This window comes from Rhineura floridana, chromosome 4 (genome assembly GCF_030035675.1).
Source record: "Rhineura floridana isolate rRhiFlo1 chromosome 4, rRhiFlo1.hap2, whole genome shotgun sequence".
NCBI classification, from domain to species: Eukaryota; Metazoa; Chordata; class Lepidosauria; order Squamata; family Rhineuridae; genus Rhineura; species Rhineura floridana.
The window spans coordinates 153,065,046-153,085,984 of NC_084483.1; the positions used below are offsets into that span (position 1 = coordinate 153,065,046).

The 20,939-nt window shown below is 42.0% G+C and overlaps 1 protein-coding gene across 4 annotated transcripts in view; it reads right to left on the minus strand.

Moving 5' to 3' along the window:
* Positions 1-20,939, minus strand: part of MDGA1 (MAM domain containing glycosylphosphatidylinositol anchor 1) — a 399,800-nt gene that overhangs the window by 230,201 nt on the left and 148,660 nt on the right. For all 4 annotated transcript variants that reach the window (XM_061624888.1, XM_061624886.1, XM_061624885.1 and 1 more), the window contains exons 3-4: positions 19,939-20,113; positions 11,870-12,066 (exon numbers count right to left, since the gene is read on the minus strand). In XM_061624888.1, coding sequence (XP_061480872.1) covers positions 11,870-12,066; positions 19,939-20,113 — 372 coding nt within the window. The remainder of the gene's footprint in view (positions 1-11,869; positions 12,067-19,938; positions 20,114-20,939) is intronic.

The window sequence follows — 20,939 nt, forward strand, 5'->3', positions numbered from 1 at the left end:
TGCATGGGATATTAAGGCAATACAGTAGGGCTCCACTCATATGGCAGGTTATGTTCTAGGCCCCCACCGAAAAGCAAAACCTGCCAGAAAGTAGGACATAGCGCACTATCAGCTGTACAGTACATCTGATCGCATGCTCCAGCTGATCGCTATCAGCGCTTGGCCCCTGAAGCTCCCCATGGTACAGCTCATCGCTCAATCAGCTGATCAACTGTAGCATGGGAAGCTCCAGCTGCCACACTCCATCTGACAGCACTTGGTCCCTGAAGCTCCCCGCACTACAGCTGGTCGCCCCACTGGCACTGTATTAGCGGAACACCAAAAAGCGGGGTCCTATTGTAGTTCGATAATTACTGTATTCCCTGGGATCTCCTTTCTTTGGAATTGGGATATATATTGAACGCTTCCAGTCTGTGGGCCATTGTTTAGTTTCCATATTTCTTGACAAATTTTTGTCAAAGAATGGACAGATTCAGTTTCAGTAGCTTGTAGCAACACTATTGGTATGCCATCTATTCCTGGTGATTTGTTTCTTCCAAGTATTTTAAGAGCAGCTTTTACCTCACATTCTAAAATTTCTGGTTCTTCATCATACGGTTCCTCCACGAATGAATCTGTCATCCTGGCATCTTTTTTATTGAGTTCTTCAGTGTATTGCTCCATCTTGCTTTTATTTCATCTCGATCAGTCAGTGTTTTCCCCTGTTGATTATTCAACATCCCTACTCTTGCTTTAAATTTCCCTTTAATTTCTCTAATCTTTTGGAATAGGGCTGTTGTTCTTCCCTTTTTGTTGTCCTCTTCTATTTCTATACAATAACAATTGTAATAGTTCTCTTTGTCCCTACGTACTAGTCACTGTATTGTTTATTCACTAATCATAGCATATTTCCTGCCTTTACTCTTCTGCATAGCCAGTATAGCCCTCCTTAATAATCTGCATTTAGATCAATCTGAACAGAAGTTTCCATTTTGATTTTCAGACCATTATAAAATGTCCCACTGATTTACATTAATTATTTTATTTTTTTTCTCCTGCATTTTTGAGGTCTTCTGGACCTCATTTTTCCATTTAAGGGATTTTTCCATAGGATTTACTAACTTTTTGAGGCTGTCATGCCAAGTTAGGTATGCCACATTAAATATGTTGACATTTTTATCCAAGCAGCTTGCTACTCTGAGAAATGTCCCGCTGCTTGTGTTAGGCTGTACTTGCCTTTTTGCTTGAAGTAAATCTGTTTTAGAGAATGTATTTCATGAGACTGATTACATACAAAGCCACCCATATTAGGGATTAACTTGAGCTGACTATACTGGTCAGAACAAGACGTTCACACACCAATATGCAAAGGAACATGTTGTAATTGAGCTGGATGAACAAGATAAACACCTAGGAGACCAAAATCCCTATGAAAAACATCTCCCAGGAGAACGGTTGCTATGCTGCATGAACAATGGCATTTACAGCCTGCCAGTCAATGAGTGATTTATGCATGGTTTGTATGCACCCAATTTATTGATCAGTAAATGTGGAGTAAATGTGTAGAAACCTGGACGGTAAAGCCTAAAATATTGAGTTTACAATTGACAACACTCCACTTATTAAGGTAACCAATTGTTTAAGCCTTGTTTTAAAGACCTGTATGCAGACACAAAGCTGAGACGGTAGAAGGCACACAGATGAGTGTGTATCGTGCACACAAACTTTTCTCTCTCATCTTAGTTGTACAATGGCATAAACTTAACACACTCCTTCGATCTCCTGGTTATCTGAACACATGAAACTGCTAGCTCAGATCTGCTCCTATCACAGGTCTCCAGTCTTGACTCGTCAAAGGAATGTGACAGAAGTTAGTATATTACAGACCCATGGTTATAAAGGGCAATTTCTGGGAGCAGAAAGGGCTCTACAGAATTTGTGATGTCTATGAAAGATGGTTGAAGCAATAGATTTAATCCAGGAAGGTATTCAGGTACCCATATTTAGAATCATAGAATAGTAGAGTTGGAAGGGGCCTATAATGAATGCCTCCAGTGTTGGAGAGCCCACTACCTCTCTAGGTAATTGATTCCATTGTCGTATGGCTCTAACAGTTAGGAAGTTTTTCCTGATGTCCAGTCGAAATGTGGCTTCCTGCAACTTGAGCCCATTATTCCGTGTCCTGCACTCTGGGACGATTGAAAAGAGATCCCGGCCCTCCTCTATGTGACAACCTTTCATGTACTTGAAGAGTGCTATCATATCTCCCCTCAGTCTTCTCATCTCCAGGCTAAACATGCCCAGTTCTTTCAGTCTCTCCTCATAGGGCTTTGTTTCCAGTCCCCTGATCATCCTTGTTTCCCTCCTCTGAACCTGTTCCAGTTTGTCTGCATCCTTCTTGAAGTGCGGAGACCAGAACTGGATGCAGTATTCATGATGAGGCCTAACCAGTGCTGAATAGAGGGGAACTAGTACTTCATGCGATTTGGAAACTATACTTCTGTTAATGCAGCCTAATATAGCATTTGCCTTTTTTGCAGTTACATCACACTGTTGGCTCATATTCAGCTTGTGATCAACGACAATTCCAAGATCCTTCTCACATGTCGTATGGCTGAGCCAAGTATTCCCCATCTTATAATGGTGCATTTGGTTTCTTTTTCCTAAGTGTTGAACTTTGCATTTATCCCTGTTGAATTTCATTCTGTTGTTTTCAGCCCAATGCTCCAGCCTATCCAGGTCCCTTTGAATTTTGTTTCTGTCTTCCACAGTATTAGTTATGCCCCCAATTTTGTATCATCTGCAAATTTGATAAGCATGCTTTGTACCTCCTCATCCAAGTCGTTAATAAAAATGTTGAAGAGCACTGGGCCCAGGACCGAGCCCTGTGGTACCCCACTTGTTACTTCCACCCAGTTTGAGAAGAACCTTTGATAAGCACTCTTTGGGTACGATTCTGGAGCCAACTGTGGATCCACCTGATAGTTGTTCCATCCAGCCCACATTTAGCTAGCTTGCTAATCAGAATATCATGGGGCACTTTGTCAAAAGCTTTGCTGAAGTTGAGATATATTATGTCCACAGCATTCCCACAGTCTACAAGGGAGGTTACCCAATCAAAAAATGAGATAAGATTAGTTTGGCAGGATTTGTTCTTCATAAATCCATGTTGGCTCCTAATTATCTCTTCATTGTTTTCAAGGTGCTTACAGATTGACTACTTTATAATCTGCTCCATAATTTTTCCAGGGATTGATGTTAGGCTGACTGGTCTGTAGTTCCCCGGTTCCTCCTTTTCCCCTTTTTTGAAGAGCTTTTGAGTTTTTGCAAATAAATATTTGTCTAAATAAGATGATCTAGAACTACCAATATACAAAGACTTTTCACTAAATTTGAAAAAAAATGAGTAACTGTAAATACTCAAAAGGGCTGTTGTCTAGAAGAGGGATTCCCAGCCTGTAGTCCACAGACACACCAGTGCTCTGCAAGCTTCATTCAAGTGGTCCACAGCGTGTCTGTATTTCTAGCTGAAGCTGGGAACCTGGCGCACCCATTGCATTAAATATTCATATTGTTGCGAGCCTCCCCCAATCTCTGAGCAGTGAGATTTCTGGGGTCCCTGTGCTCCTCCAGGGTTTGGTTTCCTTTAGGAAGAAGGTCAGTGGAGACTGCGGTGTCTTTATGTTTTACTTATTTACACACATTCCAACCTGAGCTCAAGATGGAGGGGGTTCAAGGCAGCAGTAGTCCAATATCCAGCTTTTCCATCTGGGTTGCAGGAGATACTCCAAATGAAGGTGCAGAGAGCCAGCCTCTCTGCCTGCCTTCCAGTCCCCCTCAATTCTCTAGACACAATTCAAATTACAAGCCTCTGCTGGCCTCCAGGAAGGGGGAGATGCTCTCCTGGAGAATTTCAATGACAAAAGGGTCTTCCTGGCCCATTCATCATTGCTGGGCAACTGATAGGCCCACTATCTCACCTGGCCACTCTATCTGATTAACAAAGGAAATTCATCTGGCTAGCAGAGCCAGCCCCCAGGCAAAAATGTAAAAGGCGTAGGATTCCAAATCAGAGGCTGGAAAGGGGACCCAAAGGAATCATCCATTCCAATCCTCATGGTCATAACACTATTATACAGCCACAAGAGTGTCTGTATACTATAGTCAGCATGCATTTTTTGCATCCCGCAATATTAAATTGAAAATACCCCTCATGCCATTCTGATGCTTCCCATAAGCTCATTTCAAAACAAAACCTTACAAAACTTATAGTCCAGAACTCAGAAACGCTTGCTTAACAACCCTCTCTATTTTCATGGCGATACACAAAACAGTCAGAGAGAATCAAGAGTCAGAGAGAATCAAGAGTTCAAAGTGCAAAAAGAGAGAGGGAATAAACAGGCCCCTTTAGGACTTTTTTCTGTCAGAGTTCTCATAATCTGTTGAAATTAATTAAAAATCAGCCATGTTCACAGAGTACCTGTAATCCTATTACTGACCTTACCCCATACTCTGACCTTCATCTGCTCCAGTTTAAAAGTCTTAAAAATGCCTGGCTGATTTTTAATTAATTTAAGAAATTTAGCATTGAACTCAATGATAAGGCCGGGCATGCTCAGTAAGAACCAACTGCCAGTGTTCTAAAAGCCAGACTCACAGCTGCTGGGCTTGCCTAATCTGGGGGCCACACCCATGCCAGACCTTTATTTCACTTGAGACAGTCATGGCTTCCCCCAAAGAATCCTGGGATGAGTAGTTTGTGAAGGGTGCTGAGAGGAAACTCCTATTCCCCTGACTGAGCTTCAGTGGCCAGAGTGGTTTAACAGTCAGCTGCTCTGATTGAAGCTCTGTGAGGGGAAAAGGGCATCTCCTAGCAACTCTCAGCACCCTTTACTAACTACACTTCCTTTACTCTACTAGATATGTGCCATTCTAGTAAGGGGTGAGTGTCAATACAAACTTACTTCACAAGCAATTTAAAGGTGTCTGTAGGAACAGTCCTAAATATTTTTTTGGATGTAACTACAAGAAAAAATATCTATAAGTTTGAGATTGCAAAAGAAAAAAGAATGTATTATCACTTGCATCATGTGGGGAGATATTGTCACGACTTTGCAGACTTTAGAAATAGTTGCTGGTCATGCAAATATATAAATATTTGCTCCATTATAACTATTCAAAGCATTACTGGGTGAAAGTGACCTATGGACCTTATAGTCCATCAGCTGAGGAAGTTGGAAGGTTCAGTATCAACTAAAAGGGGATGAAAAAGGAGATTACCAACACGGATTTTAGTGGATAAAAATCATGGGTGAGGTGGGGTGGAGAATTACCATCTGCAAGAGAATGGGAAAGTAATGTTTGGCACAGAAGACTGATGTTCGAATTTAAAATGTTTAAGATTTCATCTTTGAAAATAGTTTAGGAAGCAAAATTAGTCATTGGAACAGCGGGACAAATTTCTTCAATATTGGAAAGAAAAAATAACTATTACAGTATAAGGTGCTAGAAACTATATAATAAAGCAGATATGAGTTATAATGCGCAAATTATTTTTATTTCTGGTGTGATGATAGAATGATAGACTGTTGACTGATTTTCATTATAAATGGATTAATTTCTGGTGTGGAGCAACCTAACCCTGCCCAAGTGATAACTGGAATGGCAAAGCCAAAGTTGCATCCAAGGCCTGCCAGCTCCTGCTGGTCAGACCAGAAGGGGGGCAATTTGCTTGGGGTTGTTGTTTTTTTGCTGCACGACTTCCAGGCTGCCATAGAAAAGGGTCCTCATCTGACAGTAGGCTGGTTTAGGATCCAGGAAATCAAGACCTGCTCCACCCCCACCCTAACCTTGTAACCCACTGTTTTAGTGGTTTGCCCTGGCTTCCACCAGTGAGAATACCATAAGAACATAAAGGCCTGCTGGATCAGGTCAATGGCCCATCTAGTCCAGCATTCTGTTCTCAGACTGGGCAACCAGATGCCCACCAATGGTAGCTTCTCAACTGTTTGCACTTTCAGAGGACACAGCAGAGGCTTCTGTAGTGGTAGAACCATCTCCACCACTGACAGAGGGAAACCTCTGCCCAGTCCTGGTCCCCTACAAGAGCACAGATTGGAGGTTATAGTTGTTCACTTATACACAGGGTTTTTTAAAAAAACTGTTATGCTCAATTTGGCTATGTAATCTAACCCACGGAATGGGATATGGCACTACTCTTCAACTTTGGGTCCCCAGATGCTGCTGGACTACAACTCCCATCATCCTTGGCCATTGGCTAAGATGGCTGGGGTTGATGAGAGTTGTAGTCCAACATCATCTGGAGACCCAAGGTCGAAGAACAGTGGGATATGGAATACTCCTCCAGCAACCATACTATCAAGTCTTTCAATATGCCTCAAAAAGAAAGCAGATATAATAGTGCAGGGAAGTGTTTGCAGAGCAAGCAAGTAATGCTTCATGCTACAGCCAGAAGAAGGCAAAGGCAACAATGACTTCCAGATCTCAGACTACACTTTTGAGTATTAGTATAATCTATGCTCAAGACCATCACAAAGGACTTTGAAACTTTGTTAGACCAGTGCAAATTATCAATTAAAGATTTCTTTGCTTCAGAAAATGGTTCATTTGCTTAGACTTTTGGGTAAAAGATTGGCCTCTGTGAAAAAAAGTTTCTTTCCCATTAATTAGATATGAGCTCATCCTTGCACCTGTGTTATCTGGTATGAGCTATACTTCAAGGCCATTAGGGGTTTTTGCTAATTGGATTGGATGCTTTGGGTTGAGATCTCATGTACGCTCCAGTTCTGAAAAGTTACAGTCAGCTAGCCTTCTGATTGGTTGTGAAGCCTGGTTCGCTGTTACTAGGCCTTTTTCTATAAAAGTGATTTTGTTTATTTGTTCTTTGCTTCACATCTTGGATTCTGACACCTGTGGACATTCTTGTGCCACTACCTGGTTTCTGGTTACCTGGTTGCAATATTCGTTTTTTTCTATCTTGTCTTATAATTCCCTAAACATACTCTTAATAGTTGTTTATAATTTTAATTCTCACTGGTACACAGGTTCTTCTTTTATGCTGCTATTTTTAAATAATTATTAAAAAATGTATCTCTGATATTTTATGTTTTCTTGGATGAGAGTTTGGTACTAAACCAGTTCCTAACCAATTGTTCAAACTGCTGCTGAGTAACTTTTTTGTCTTGATTAGATCTCAAGGACATGTGGAGTACAGCTTGGGGAGTCTCCTGACCCAAGTTGGACTGAATTTAAGGAGTGGTGGCAGCATTCTACCTTGTAAGGTTGGTTTTTACCCTGGTAATTTGGCACCTACCATACCAACAAGACTCTAGTCTCTTTAGTTTGCGGTAAGCAGTACTTGACACAAATGACAATCATCAAGAAATGAGTGTAAAAAAAGAACAATCCCATATCACTGTCCTTCTAGCTCAGTTGTTCTTTTACTGAAAGGGCCCACCACTAGACTGTTGTCTTTCTTCAAAGGGGCCTTATTGGCCCCATATCTCAACTGGCAAAGTCATCCACCTATTAAGTATTTTGTTTCATGTTTTCTCCAACAACACACTCACTGCCAAGAATCTGATTATTCAAACAGAGTAGGTTCACATGATCAGCTACTTGGTCTCTCTCAATCCACCTCTGGGAATGTCTGAGGGAGCCAGGATATCTAAGAACAATCAATCCTGATAAGAAAGCCCCACACTCACATGCACACTAATGAGAAAGGGTGATAATGCAGACACGACAGTCTACTGACTAATTTCCTTACCAGACACTTCCAGAGTTTCTCCTTCAGAGCAGTAACACCCATAGTATATTTTTATCTGTTGTAACAGAACAATCGAGCCGTCCGCTCAGGATATCTTCAGATGTGATATGGCAAATATGAGAATGGAAGTGCAAGTCTGGTTTTGCACATGTTTTCCTTGCTTCCTATGTAGCCACTGCAGAGAATACTTGTACATGTCCCCTAAGATTCACAATCTCTCCTTGCATCTAAGGCACACACATCTCACCACAAGGTCTGGTGTATGCCTCGCCTGTTTGGATATTATGCTGGAAGTATTGGGGGAAAAACAGCAAGCATGAATCCATTGTGCATCCATTTTTACTGCTTCATGTTAACATCCGAAGGCACTCGGTCTCTCTTTCATCTAGCCATCCGTCTCCTCTGCATGCAAGGAAGGACAGTTTTAATAAGCCATGTATTGGACTATATTAACAAAGAGGCTGCCTGGAGCACCCCAGAAAAATCAAATACAGCCAGAATCCACACAGAGTCCAGCCTGAGGTTGACAGACAGATGTGTGGGATGAAGCTTTCCCCAAAGAACTGCCCTTTCCTTTCTCCCTTCTAGCTTATTTCCTTGTGCTTCTTAGTCGTCTCCCTGACAGAAGCTCTGAAATTAACAAAGCAATACAAAGCAAAGGCTGGAGGCACCATTTCCTAGACTGCTTTCAGCAGCAGAACCACCGCTCTCTAACACTATCCAGGAGTTCCAAGGAAGAGAGAACTGCTAGTAAATGATTTAAGAAACACAGCACATAGGAAATCCTGAGAGTTTTGATTCTTTCGTTATGAGGCAGAAAAATAAACACATTCACACTGGAAACACTTTCTGAGTAGTACTTCCTTACTAGATATCTGAGCATTTTCAAGCAACAAAAAACGTTTTAAAAAAATTAATTAAACATACACAACTGGGGGGGGAGGGGACAGATTGCTGCTCTATGATTTCATAGGTCCCACCACATTGTCTGATCACTTGTAGCCATGTGCATTTTCAATCCTCAACAAGATTTTACTTTCTTCATAGAGCTCTTAACTTTTCAGGTAGAAAGAGGAACTCACTAATTAATGGGAACAGCAAAAGCAGCTACTTCACATATGGGAAAGATGAGTGCTGTCCCAAAATCTAGCCTACAATTTCTCAAAAGTTTTTTCCCCTTCTCCTGCTATCTAGTCTTGTTTTTCTGCCTCATTCACAGGGCACTTGAAAATTTATTTAGAATTGTGGTGCATGCAGGGTTCAACTTATCTTGTTGCTGTGAGATGGCCAAGTGTGGTATGTGTGCTTTAATGTCCATTAAACATTTTTCCAGTACTTTTCAGCCTTCCCAGCTGCCCATGCTTCCTGATCTGAAAAAGTACCATAGGAGGAGTCATATCATGATGCTTTCCCCCAGGCTTTAACTGAATTATGGGAAGCTGGGGAGGCTGGCTAAAAACACCTGAGATCGACACACACACTGATTTTGTGTTTTTAGTTAAACAAAAACAATTCTGTACTGATTACTTTAAAATTAAAAAGACTTCACCAAAACAATAGCAGCAGCAATGAAGAGCTGTCAGGAGCATGGTAGACAACCTCCTTACGCTTCTCACACCTACAGGAAAGCCTAGCCAATGACATTATGGGGTTTTCAGGAAGTCCAGGCACCCAGGAACGTGGCAGAGTGCAAACCACGACAGAGATGATTGGAAGAATGAAAGAAAAGACATACAGAAAAATCCTTAGCCACCTTGAAAGTAATACCTACTGTATTGTATGCTGTATTGTTTTATACTGTTTTTATATTGTACTATTGTATTTTATTATGCTGTGTTTTAACTGTTGTACGTCGCCTAGAGTGGCCATAGGCCAGATAGGCGACACAGAAATTAAAATTTATTATTATTATTATAAAGTAAGTGCAACAAAATCCAAAATCCATGAGCCTTTCATCAAGACTTTTTTCCTCCCCTTTGATAATTTTTGGACACAGTTACACTATCAACTGTAGATAAACTGAATTTCTCAAAGTGATCATAAGGGCTACAGTGCACTCGTCACCCCCACACTGGCTCAATGGAAATGGATCCTGTCATGAACCTGTATATGTTCATGAGTTATTACAATCCATAAAGGAAACATCTTGGTTCCAGCAAAGAATTCTGGGAGTTTAAATGTTAAGAAAGACAGGCCTCTGCTAGAATCCCACTTTAGGTTTCGGTTTCCAGCTGAGGACGGTTAAGAAGAAGCCTAAACAAGAAACACCTGGCTATCTATGCTGATTAACAAGTGCCTGGCACTCAAGGTCATTCTTGGCCTGTACAGTTGAAGCACTGTTGGGAGGGGGGCCTGGAAGGCGCGAAAGAGTGAGAAACATCTAGAAGAGGTTACATCAGACATTTTCTGATTGGCTCCTGAATCCTGGACCATTAGGATTCTTTCCCTTAAGTATAGGGCTGCAGACCCATAGCCTTTGTTCTCTGCTGCCTTGGTTCCAGAGTTCCATAGCTTTCTGCCTTTTATGGTTCCACGGTGTTGCCTATGGGAGGTAACCTATGCCTGGTTCCATAGTTTTGTGGTTAACATCATTCCCTCTTAGGAGAGGTGCCACTTCAACCATCTACCTCATGTGTAAGTATTAGGTTAGAAAATGTTGTTATTTTCCTGTTGTGTGTATGAACTCTTTTGTATGTACCTAAGCCCTGTTTGGGTGTATGGTCTTAAAGGATTACTTGCTGCTATATATATTGATGTGCACTTATCTATTTTAATAAAGCTACTTCTATTTAACCTGGTGTGTTCATTGTGAGAGGGTGGTTCTGAATTCAGCACCTAGACCATCTCAGTCACGTAACTACCAAAGAGGGAAAAAGAAGTTAAAAGCTTAATTCTACTTTGTGGGTTTAACCAGAGGTTTCCTGACAAGGAGCGTAGTTTGGCTCTTGTCTTTTTGGACCTTGGTTTGCCTAGTGTCTGGGCTCAGAGATCCCCTAGCTCTGAGTGGGACCAGTAAAAGGGGTGGTGGCAGCCTACCTTCTACCTTGCAGGGTTGTTGTGAGCGTACGCAGCCTTGGCAAGGGGAAATTGGTATTTTTGGTTCCAGATCAATTACCCTAAGGGTGGGAATTGGGTCTGACGCATGATCCTTGTGCCTTGACGGCTGGGATTCATGACAGATCCTGCAAAGGATGCCCTGAAATTCTTTTTACTGTGGGAAGAAGCTAGGCCTTCTTTATTATAAGTAATAAAGACAGCCGCAAAGATCATGACCTATCACACATTCAGTAAGCAAAATAAAAAAGACCAGGAGGCCTACTGCATTTGAAGGACTACTGCTGATGGTGGCAAAATCAGGGCTACGCAAGCTCACTGGTGGAGCCATTTCAGTGCTCCCACCAGTGCACCCATGCAAGCCCAACCTCACCATCACCCTGCATGTCCCTGGTAAGCAGTAGCAGAGCTGAAACTAAGCTCCTGCCCCACTGTCTCAGCCACCCTTGAAATCTACATCTGAGTTACTACAGATCATCAATAATTCTAACAACCTAATAAGAAAGAATAAAGACAAAAAATGTGAACATGTCCTATTGTAGCCCGCTTTCTTCTGTGGGGCTTGGTTAGAGCTGCCACACAAATGCTGAGATAGTTCGTCTCAGGCTTTTGCAAGACGTCTTTTGCAGTTTCTACCTCACCTCCTTCTGAGCTTCTTATCATCCAGCAAGGCAGAGCAGTATGCCAATTGGTTTTCCCATGTCTGTGTCACAGTTGTTTGAGAGGAGAGGTGAAAATGTCATCCACAAGGAAAGGGCCAGGTCCAAAAGAGAGCAGAAGGAGGACACTGGCTTCTATTATCTCCAAACCTCCAGATGGAAGAATATGGCAAATCCTTTCTTTCTCTCTATTTCAATAGATGTCCATTAATGGGCTAGAAGTGGGAGAGAGGCCTGGCCTGCCCCTCTCCCTCTCGAGAGGGTAGTTTATAGGAAGTATCCCAACCTCTCCTCTCACTTAGACTCTTGCTGGTCCTGGCAACCCACAGCAAACACAAGTCTCAATGGGAAGCACACAAAGCTTTTTGACAGGCAACATCCCTCTCACCTGTGTGTACAACGGTTCATAGATATCCACTCCGTTATCCTGGCTGTGGGAAAGGGTCTCAGAACCCCGCCTCCAGATGAAGCGAGCAGGTGGATTGGAGTTGACTGTGCACCGAAGGAAGACTGTTTTCTCCTGATAGAAACTGCCACGTACATCGCTGATGGTCTGGTGAACTGTGAGGATGGGCTCATCCAAATCTGCAATGAAGGGAAGGAGCCCACAGCAGCTATTAGTGCAGCTTAGGCCAGGATGCACGGGATCTGCTGGTCAGCCAGAACTCCAAGAGCACGGGCAGAACAAGGGAAAGGTCAGAAGAGCCCCACCACTATTTACTTTGCCAATAAAACCGGCATACTACCAGATGCTGTTATGTTAGATTGTCCTGATAGATACCTGAAGGCAAAGCGACAGACTAAACCAGTGACTAATCGCTCAATGCTATTGCACTGGGGGACAAGGGATAATTTTATCGATTTATTAAGAAAATTTATAGCCCTCCCATCATAATAATAGATTTCAGGGCTAGTTACAATACACAAATCAAGAGCCAATCCTGTCCACTAGTGGTAAGAATGAAAAGTTTAGGTGATCTATCCCCACTTGTGACATGATACCTGCAGTTCTCCAATCAATGCCCTTGCTAAGGAGGCTCAGATACCTGTTACAAAACTATACAGCACTGGTCTTCCCTCTAAGAATGTCTAGTTCAGGAATCGAGTGGACTTCAAGAGCAGGTCAGGGAGAAAGAGAGACACGTGTAACAGGCTGAGATGGAGATTCGTTTTATAGGCAGAAAAGAAGAATATGATACAGCATTGACCATGTAAAATATGAGAAGGAAAACATAAGGAATCACACACATTGGCGCCCTTATGCCCCTCTTTCTCATGCTCTGTTAAATTTTGTTTGCTCTATTGATTAAACATATGGGGCAATTTTTAAATTTGAGATTTGAAAAATTCACATATGAAATCTGGACATTTTGCAAGGCATGACATTTTTATTTATTTGATTACACAACAAGCTTAACTTGCCTTTCTAAGTAAAATATATTTAAGACATCTGCAATTCAACTTGGCTTTAACTATATCTTCCCACCCCTGTCCATTTTCTTCTCTAAAGGGGATGGACGCTGGTTCCCCAGCTCCAGGTGTCCAAGTTTGCTCACATTTTGCTCTCTCTTGCCATTCTACCAGGACCTCTCCATTGTCCCCCCCCCCTTCCTCTGGCAGTGGATACACCCTTATTCAGACTAGAGAATCTCCTCCTCTCCCCTAGATCACCCCCTATCTTCCATCTGTACATGGCAAATTGACCACTGAACATTATAAGACAGCCTGCCCTCAGCACGCTGGCAGGACGATTTTGTCCGGGGGGGGGTATGTGTCACACACGCCCCTTAAATAAACTGCAATCTGCTGCCTCAATTTAGTAAACCAGATGGCAAAAGAAAACCACAGATGTGTTATTTTTAACTGTGTCCTGGTATTTTTAAGCAGCATACCTATATTTGTGCCAGTTGATAGAATTTAAGTGGCTTGTAGTTCACCTATGATGGGGATGGTGGAGCAAGGCTAAAGTCCCTACTGGTGCAATATTCATGCTTGAATGACAGCTGAGCTACACTTCCAAAAAAAGCCCTTCATGGAGCCCACCACCTCAACTGCAGGTAGGGAATTAAATTTCTGAATGTTCTCCCATTTTTATTTTTTTAAAAAAAACCTGCCTGCAAAAATCAGAGAGAGAGAGAGAGAGAGAGAGAGAGAGATTTAGGGCCAAGATCATTTCTCTTTGATGTGCCTTTTCTACATGCCTAAGATGTTTGGTGACATGGGGGAACATTCAAAATTTCAACCCCCCACTTGTACTGTGAAATAAGGCAATACTTTGTTTCTTAACAAGCCTCTTTCTTCCAAGGAATCTTCAAGATCAAGTAGGAAGAGGACCAAGGAGCCCTTGAACCAAACAGTATCATTCTTGTCATCCATTTATATTCCCGCTCCATTTAATGTTCTGCTAATAAGGAGAGACAGGGCTAAATCAGATTAATGAAACTTGTCATCATACTTCATCTGCCCCTTCTTTCAGACTGATGGAGGGCTGGTAGAGGGTAGGGAATAGCCACTGATCTCCGTTGAGCAAGTCCAAACTTACACTGACGAGGGCCAAAATCAGGCCTTTTGTTTTAAAGTGAAGGATCTACATGACCAAATTAGCAAAAATTGCTTTGAGATTGGTGCCCACAGTGCCCATCAAGGCAGAGCCTGTTTTCCTGTTCCCTGCCCCTTCATTTCCACCAAGCTCCTATATGCTACTGGAATTTTAAAAACTGACTGAGATATATACAAGCCTGGAAAATCTGGTTTCAAGAGAAGAGAAGACTTTCTGCTAAAAGCAGACTTTTCCCATCAAGACATTTGCCTGGACCAGGCTATTTGCATATTTTAATGAGGCACATGTTTTGAAGAGACAGTGTCTGTAATGGGAGCTGAGATTTGTTAGCCTGACAACACAGGACTGCAGTTCAGACACATAGACAGAGTTGTTAGCTGGGTGGTAACAGAGACATAAAAGAGAGAGGAGAGACATGAAGAGGTGTACACCCAGATTAAACCCCCTTAAACATTATGGCAGGAGATTTGAGTGATGTACTCTAACTCCCCCCCCTTTCTTCTATCCCTAACCTTTTAGTACCACCCCTCCAAAATTCCTTCTAAGTGCCAAGACTCTCTCTTTCCTCTACATATCTTTTTGTGAGAACCTGCAGTGACCTAAGATAGAGGCGGAAGACTCATTTGGAAGGATAAATTCCCTTGAATGGTTATGCCTCAGAACTGCACATTCACTATAATGTGCAGAGGGACTCTGGTTTATATTAACAGGAGAAAGAGACCTTTGTGCGGCAACTAAACTTTTAGTTATCTTTTTTCAGTGCCTTGTGATCACATTCACCATTCAAGTGAAAAAATATGCTTCCCATTGGGCTCATCACTATTTCTGTCCCTGAGCCACCTCTGCATTTTTGCGCTTTCTATTCCCTTCCTTGCTGAATTTCCTACTTGGATGGGCTTCAGGCCTGCCCTCTTCCTTCTTCCATGAGCTAAAAATAAAATAAAAAATCAGTGACAATGAAACAGCTGAAATAGCATTACTAGGCTTTAGAGATGATACGCAAATTGGGCTACAGTGTAACTCACCTGATGTAAATCTCAATTATCTCCAGCCCGATTCCCTCATTCATTTCTGACATGATAAAGCAGCCGTAACAAGGTGACTTTTCCTTGACAATTTTGCTAGGCAAGTTTTTCTTCCAAATACTCCTCATTGTGGCGAGTTCTCATCTTTACCTCATACTGGAGAACCTGTATTTTCTATCAGTCTCCAGGATATGAAAACTATCATCTCTGACCACTGTGATGGGGGAACATTCAGGAAAAACCTTGCTGTGCCAAAGTGGCAGAGGAAAATATAGTTGTAGTGGCTTAAGTACATCAAAAATACAAGTAGGAATTCAGCCTGAATCTTCCATTTATCCATATTCATGTCTTTGTGATTCTGTGGGCTGGTTCGAACTTAACTGGCATTGTAGGTTCTATCCTTGGAGAAAGCACAGTTAACAATAACCCAGTATGATGTGATGCTGGGTCAAACCTTTTGTCAGAACTTTTTTTGTCCATTTGCGAGTCTGTATAACAAAAATGCCCCTGAAAGGGAAGATGCAGGAGAACTAGGGAGAAATTTTCAGCGGGTGGGGATTGGGCTTACTTTACAAGGCTGCTGAGAGAGTCTTATTGCTTTTTAGATTTTGTAAGTGCAATAAAAATGATTTGATTTTTTTTTAAAAAAAGTCTTGCACTCACTTGTAGAGCATGAGTCTCTCAGTTTGCAGCCTCCTGGCCCAGCAACATTTCCTGGCACACTCAGCCACCTTTCAAAGTTATTTAAGAGGTTAGCACAACCATAGCCACTCCAAAGTTTTCCTATCCCTCAAAAAAAAAAAAAAAGCTGCAAAAATTGCCACCCATTTTCATGGAGAAAGAAGGGACCTGAGAAAGCAGGGAGTGATTTTCAACCAATCTTAGTATGATGTTATCCTTTTTACTGTCTCCCCCCTCCCTCATGTCACTTGCAAGTCTGCTCACGTAGCTGCCAGATTCCCGATACCCAAACTCTTGAATCCTGTTGAAGCTGAGCTACTACTCTCCCTACACTCCTCAAGTATGTGAGAGAACCAAAACAGCCCGTCCCAGAGCTCTATCATAGCTTGGCTCAAGCAATGCCATCTGTGTTTCTCAACTGGTCTGTAAAAACAAATGCTCAGGGCCCCAGGAAGTTCATGTGTACCCCAAAATTTGTGTACCACAAATTCTTCTTGCTTCCCTGCAAGTCTCCACTCTCTCCAGCTGAGCCTCACCATGTTTCCACCACAGATGAAATCATCCAAATTTGCTAAAATAAGCAATTATATTATTATTAATGTAATAATAATACATTTGTACAGCACTTTCAAGTGTTCAAAGGACTTCACACTCACCCCTTACTAGAACGGCACATATCTAGTACAGTAAAGATTTCAGTGAAGCTACATTACAAATTAATTCAGCCCACAGTTGGTGCCTTGCCAATGGATACAACCATGTGTGATGTTCCAATACCATCATAACTTTTAAATGTCCCTTCCCTCCATCTGCCCTCTCTTTCCCTTTCTTCTAACATGGAAAGGCTCCAAGCAGCAGCTTTCCTGATTAATGCTGATCACTGGGGACTTTGTGCTAGTGGCAGCAGTTTCCTAGATCCCCAGCACACCTGCCTTGCTCGCTGGCATCAACTGAAACACAGCAGCAGGACACCTGGCTTTCTCCTTCAGGGATATATGGGAAGCTTTGAAAACAGACCTGGGTGAGTAAATGGCAACAGATGATCCAATGCTTTCCTGCAAACTGAGAGTGGCTTAGGAATTACGTCTACAACAAACTTTCGCTCTTTTGTCTTTGGGAAGTACACTGTCTTGAGAACTAGGATGGTTACAATCAAGACCGTGTTTACAGCTGGTGCCATTCCTGTGACTTCTATGGGCAGGAATCTGTGGTCTGTTGTCTACTTGTGTTTGATTCTTTCCATGCTAGCAATGATTTGGCCTCAGTTCCAAGTAGCAATGGGAGAAACATTTTATTCAGTTCGCATTTGAAGGTGAACATACCCAATTTGTACCTTCAGAATCAAAAGACAAATCAAAATCCTTCCAAATTCACACTTCTCTGATTTTGCATTGCAGTTCTCTAGCCAAGTAATGTGTACAAAAATGCATATACTAGGCTAAACTGGGCATAAAAATGCATATATTGATGAAAACAACAGACAAAAAGGAATATGTTAAGAAAGACTGGCTTGCAAAATTGCATAGAAAAATGTGCACATTAGGAGAAATTTGCAATAAAATACTGATGAATGATCATGAGGACTTTAAAAAAATCACAAACTGATGTGGAAATGAGAAGAACTGAAATCTGGAAAAATGAGAAATCAACAGATTCGCCCATCCCTAGTCCCAAGTGGGAGACACACATCTGTCATCTGAATTCTGGCCAAAGAATGCCCAGCATTTGCCTCCAGGACCACAGGCACCATAAATACTAATTGCTGGGAACAACAGCAGGAAAGGTGCTATCGTCCTCATGTCCTATTTGTGAGTTTGCCATAGGCATCTGGTTGGCAACTGTGGGAAACAGGATGCTGGACTGGATAGTCTTTTGGTTTGATTGAGGTTTTTATATTCTTATCTATCAGGCAGTGGGTCCATGCACAACAACGGTATAATTTTTAAGTTTAATATATGTTTTTAAATTGTATATTGGATGTTATATGTTGTGAACTGCCCAGAGAGCTTCGGCTATGGGGCGGTATAGAAATATAATATAATAAATAATAAATAAATAAACGTACATGGTATACAGGGTCCTTCTTCAGGCCAATGGTGTCAAAATGTAGTGCATTTGCACTACATTGCACTTTATGCTCCAGAAGACACCATATGCAAACCTTGGGTCTGGCTGCTAATAGCTTAAATACTACAATGAAACAGTAAGTGTTGCTACATATAAGGCTAGGGCAGAAAACATTATGCCAAACAGTGCAGTGTGCAGCTAAAGGTCATCTATGGCAAGGACTAAGCTAGACCTGCCCTGCCCACTCATTCACGCATTAGGAAGCATTCATAAAATACAGGCTCTTCTCCAGGGAGGAAAAGAAAAAGAAGGAGAAAGAAGGAGGCATATTACCAAGTCCATCTGCAGAGTAGATGTTAGTATCAGAAAGCCCTTGGCCACACAATTGACCCCATAGCTCTAAAGGTCAGAGATGCATGATGAACAGCAGGATTCTGCATCAGCTTAGATCCAAACTGCACCTTAGAAGCAAAGGGAAACCCCACAAGAAATAAAACCCTGCATGAGGGCGATCTCAGCACTTCCATACCAAAAGATAAAGTTTCCAGGATGAGCCTGCAAGTTCAGAAATGCAAAGAGTAGCACAGGTGAGCTACGTCATTAGAGGAGAAGGAACATAACTGGTGTCTCCTAGGATACAGTCATGCCATCTACAGTGGCACCAACTGCAAAATAGACTGCTTGTACTTAGATCTCAATGTTGGAGTCACACTTACTTTAAAACATTATTAGTAGGGCTGAGGTGAACGTCTTGGAGGGGGGGGGATTAGGAATGGATTTTGAAATGAAATAACTTCAAATAATTTCTTATCAAACGCCCATATTTTGAAACTTAGCAAGTTCCAATGCTGCTTTTCAGCTGCTACTCTGAGGTTGATTGGCTGGGATGGAGCAGCAACAGCTTTTAGAATCCCCTCTTCAGAAATATCTGGTTGGCTGCATAAATATTGGCCTCCCCCCAAAAAAAATCAACTTGTGGGGAATTTTCCATATAAAAAAAGGAATGGGTAACAAATCTGAAACATGTGAGACCCAGCAAAGAATCAAGAGATTATGAAAATATCATGATGAGATTTTTTAAAAAGTAAAGAGACATCTAACTTCCTTCTCACTGTAGTCCCAAGTTTGTTATATTACCTATTTGTTACATTTGTGCAACCCTGTGTCAAACAAAAGGCCATACTATTTTATCGTCACAACAACCCTGTGAAGTGAGTTATATTGAAGCAGGGAGGTGACTACAAGTTTTTTTTCTAAAGCAGTGACATGTAGATCTCATGCAGTGATTAAGCCGATAGTGGCCTGTTTCAGACATAATGCTAAACCCTGGTGTGTCAGGCTCACATGCTCCCCTCTCTTGCAGTCATGAGGAAGAGATATCTTGAGGAGGAGATAACCACTTGCTGATTTAAGATAAACATAACATTCAAACTGGGGGAATTCTGGGTAGTTTAAACTATAAGAACACCGATATAAGACAGGATCATAAATGATGGTTTGATCTTAGCTTTATTCAACAAACCATAGTTTTAAATTAATGAGAGTTCCCACCAGTTCAGATATAATGCTAAACTCTGGTTAATTTAAACAGGAAGTTTCAAACCAATCTCTTTGTGGTCATGAAGGAGAAGGGGAAAGAAAGAAAGAAAGAAAGAAAGAAAGAAAGAAAGAAAGAAAGAAAGAAAGAAAGAAAGAAAGAAAGAAAGAAAGAAAGAAAGAAAACCTGAGGTTCACTGCTGTCCATTCATGTAGCACTAAACCATGACTTAGCATTCTTGCCCAAGGCCACCCAAGTGAGCTTCATGGCAGAGCAGGGACCTAAATCCAAAGCTGCCAGATCTACGTCCACCACTCTGTTTACTACACCACTCTAGCTCTCATTCATAGCCAATCATCAATAATTTAATCCTAGTTAACAATTTTTATTTTGTTTTCTTTTTTGCTCTGTGGTTTTCCAAGGTCAGCATCTTCAGGAAAGTAAATGTGGGTGTAGCAATGTCTGTCCCTTTGCCTCTGAGGTATGAGAATGGTTCTAGATCAATGCAGAATTTCACAAGCCAAGCAATCAGATACAGACACACAGTAGAACTGTGGGAAGCTCTGGATGGCCACAAAATGACTTACACTGCACATCTACTCGAATGGACTTGATGGCTGGGACCCCAACCCCATTCTCTGCTTTACAATAATAGCGACCCCCCTGCAGCCTCTGAATCTTCTGAATCCGAAGGGTCTCATTAAACACCGATGTCTCTTGGAATTTGTCCGAGGCGCTGCCAGCAGTTTTGGTCCACCTCACCTAGAGGAGGGGAATGAGAAAGACAGAGAGAAAGAAGCACAGCTATAGAGCACAGACTAACTCAGCACTGGCCCACTGGCCTGAGACAGCAAATAATCACCAGCTCTTACTGCATGTTTCCCACACAATCTGACACAGGCCCGTGATTCCCATCTTGTAAACTTTTTTAAAATGGACCCACATATGTCCCTGCCTTTACTCACCCATCCACCAAAAGAGAGTGCTCATGAGAAATCTCCAGGGATCCCAAAGATATTTGTTAAGGGGGTAATATCTCTTACCATGTTGCTATCGGCTGGGCTAGAACTGGGCCAGCCAAACTTGGATAGCTGAGTCAAGGCTAACTGGCCTCTCCAGCTCCAATTCCTTAGAGGGCATGAAATGACCAATAAATGGATTCACAGGTACAAAGCCTTCATCATGCTTCGGTCAGTGCCTTTCCCTCCATTTCTCTGTCTCCCTGGAAACTGGCATTCTTTAATGGCTACATTTCAGAAGTAAAGAGGCTAGTGCAGTTGCTTCCTTGTCTCTGGGATGGGCCGTCTTGCTGACTGTGTATGAAGGCATATGCCTGTGTATGAGTGAGAAAGGGTTCTCTTTGTTTTGTCATCCAGCACTTTTTCTAGGTGCTTTGGGCTCTGAATGAAAGAGTGAATTGCAGGGTTGCAAAAGGGTGAGCCAGGGAAATATCATGCAGACAGGAACGGTGCAAACTGCAATCACTCGAGACCGTTTCCTTCTGGAGAGGCCGCCATGGCATCCCCTATGCATAGGGTGACAGGATGAAGGAAAGGGGTCACTAAAGCAGAGAGGAGATACAGAATGA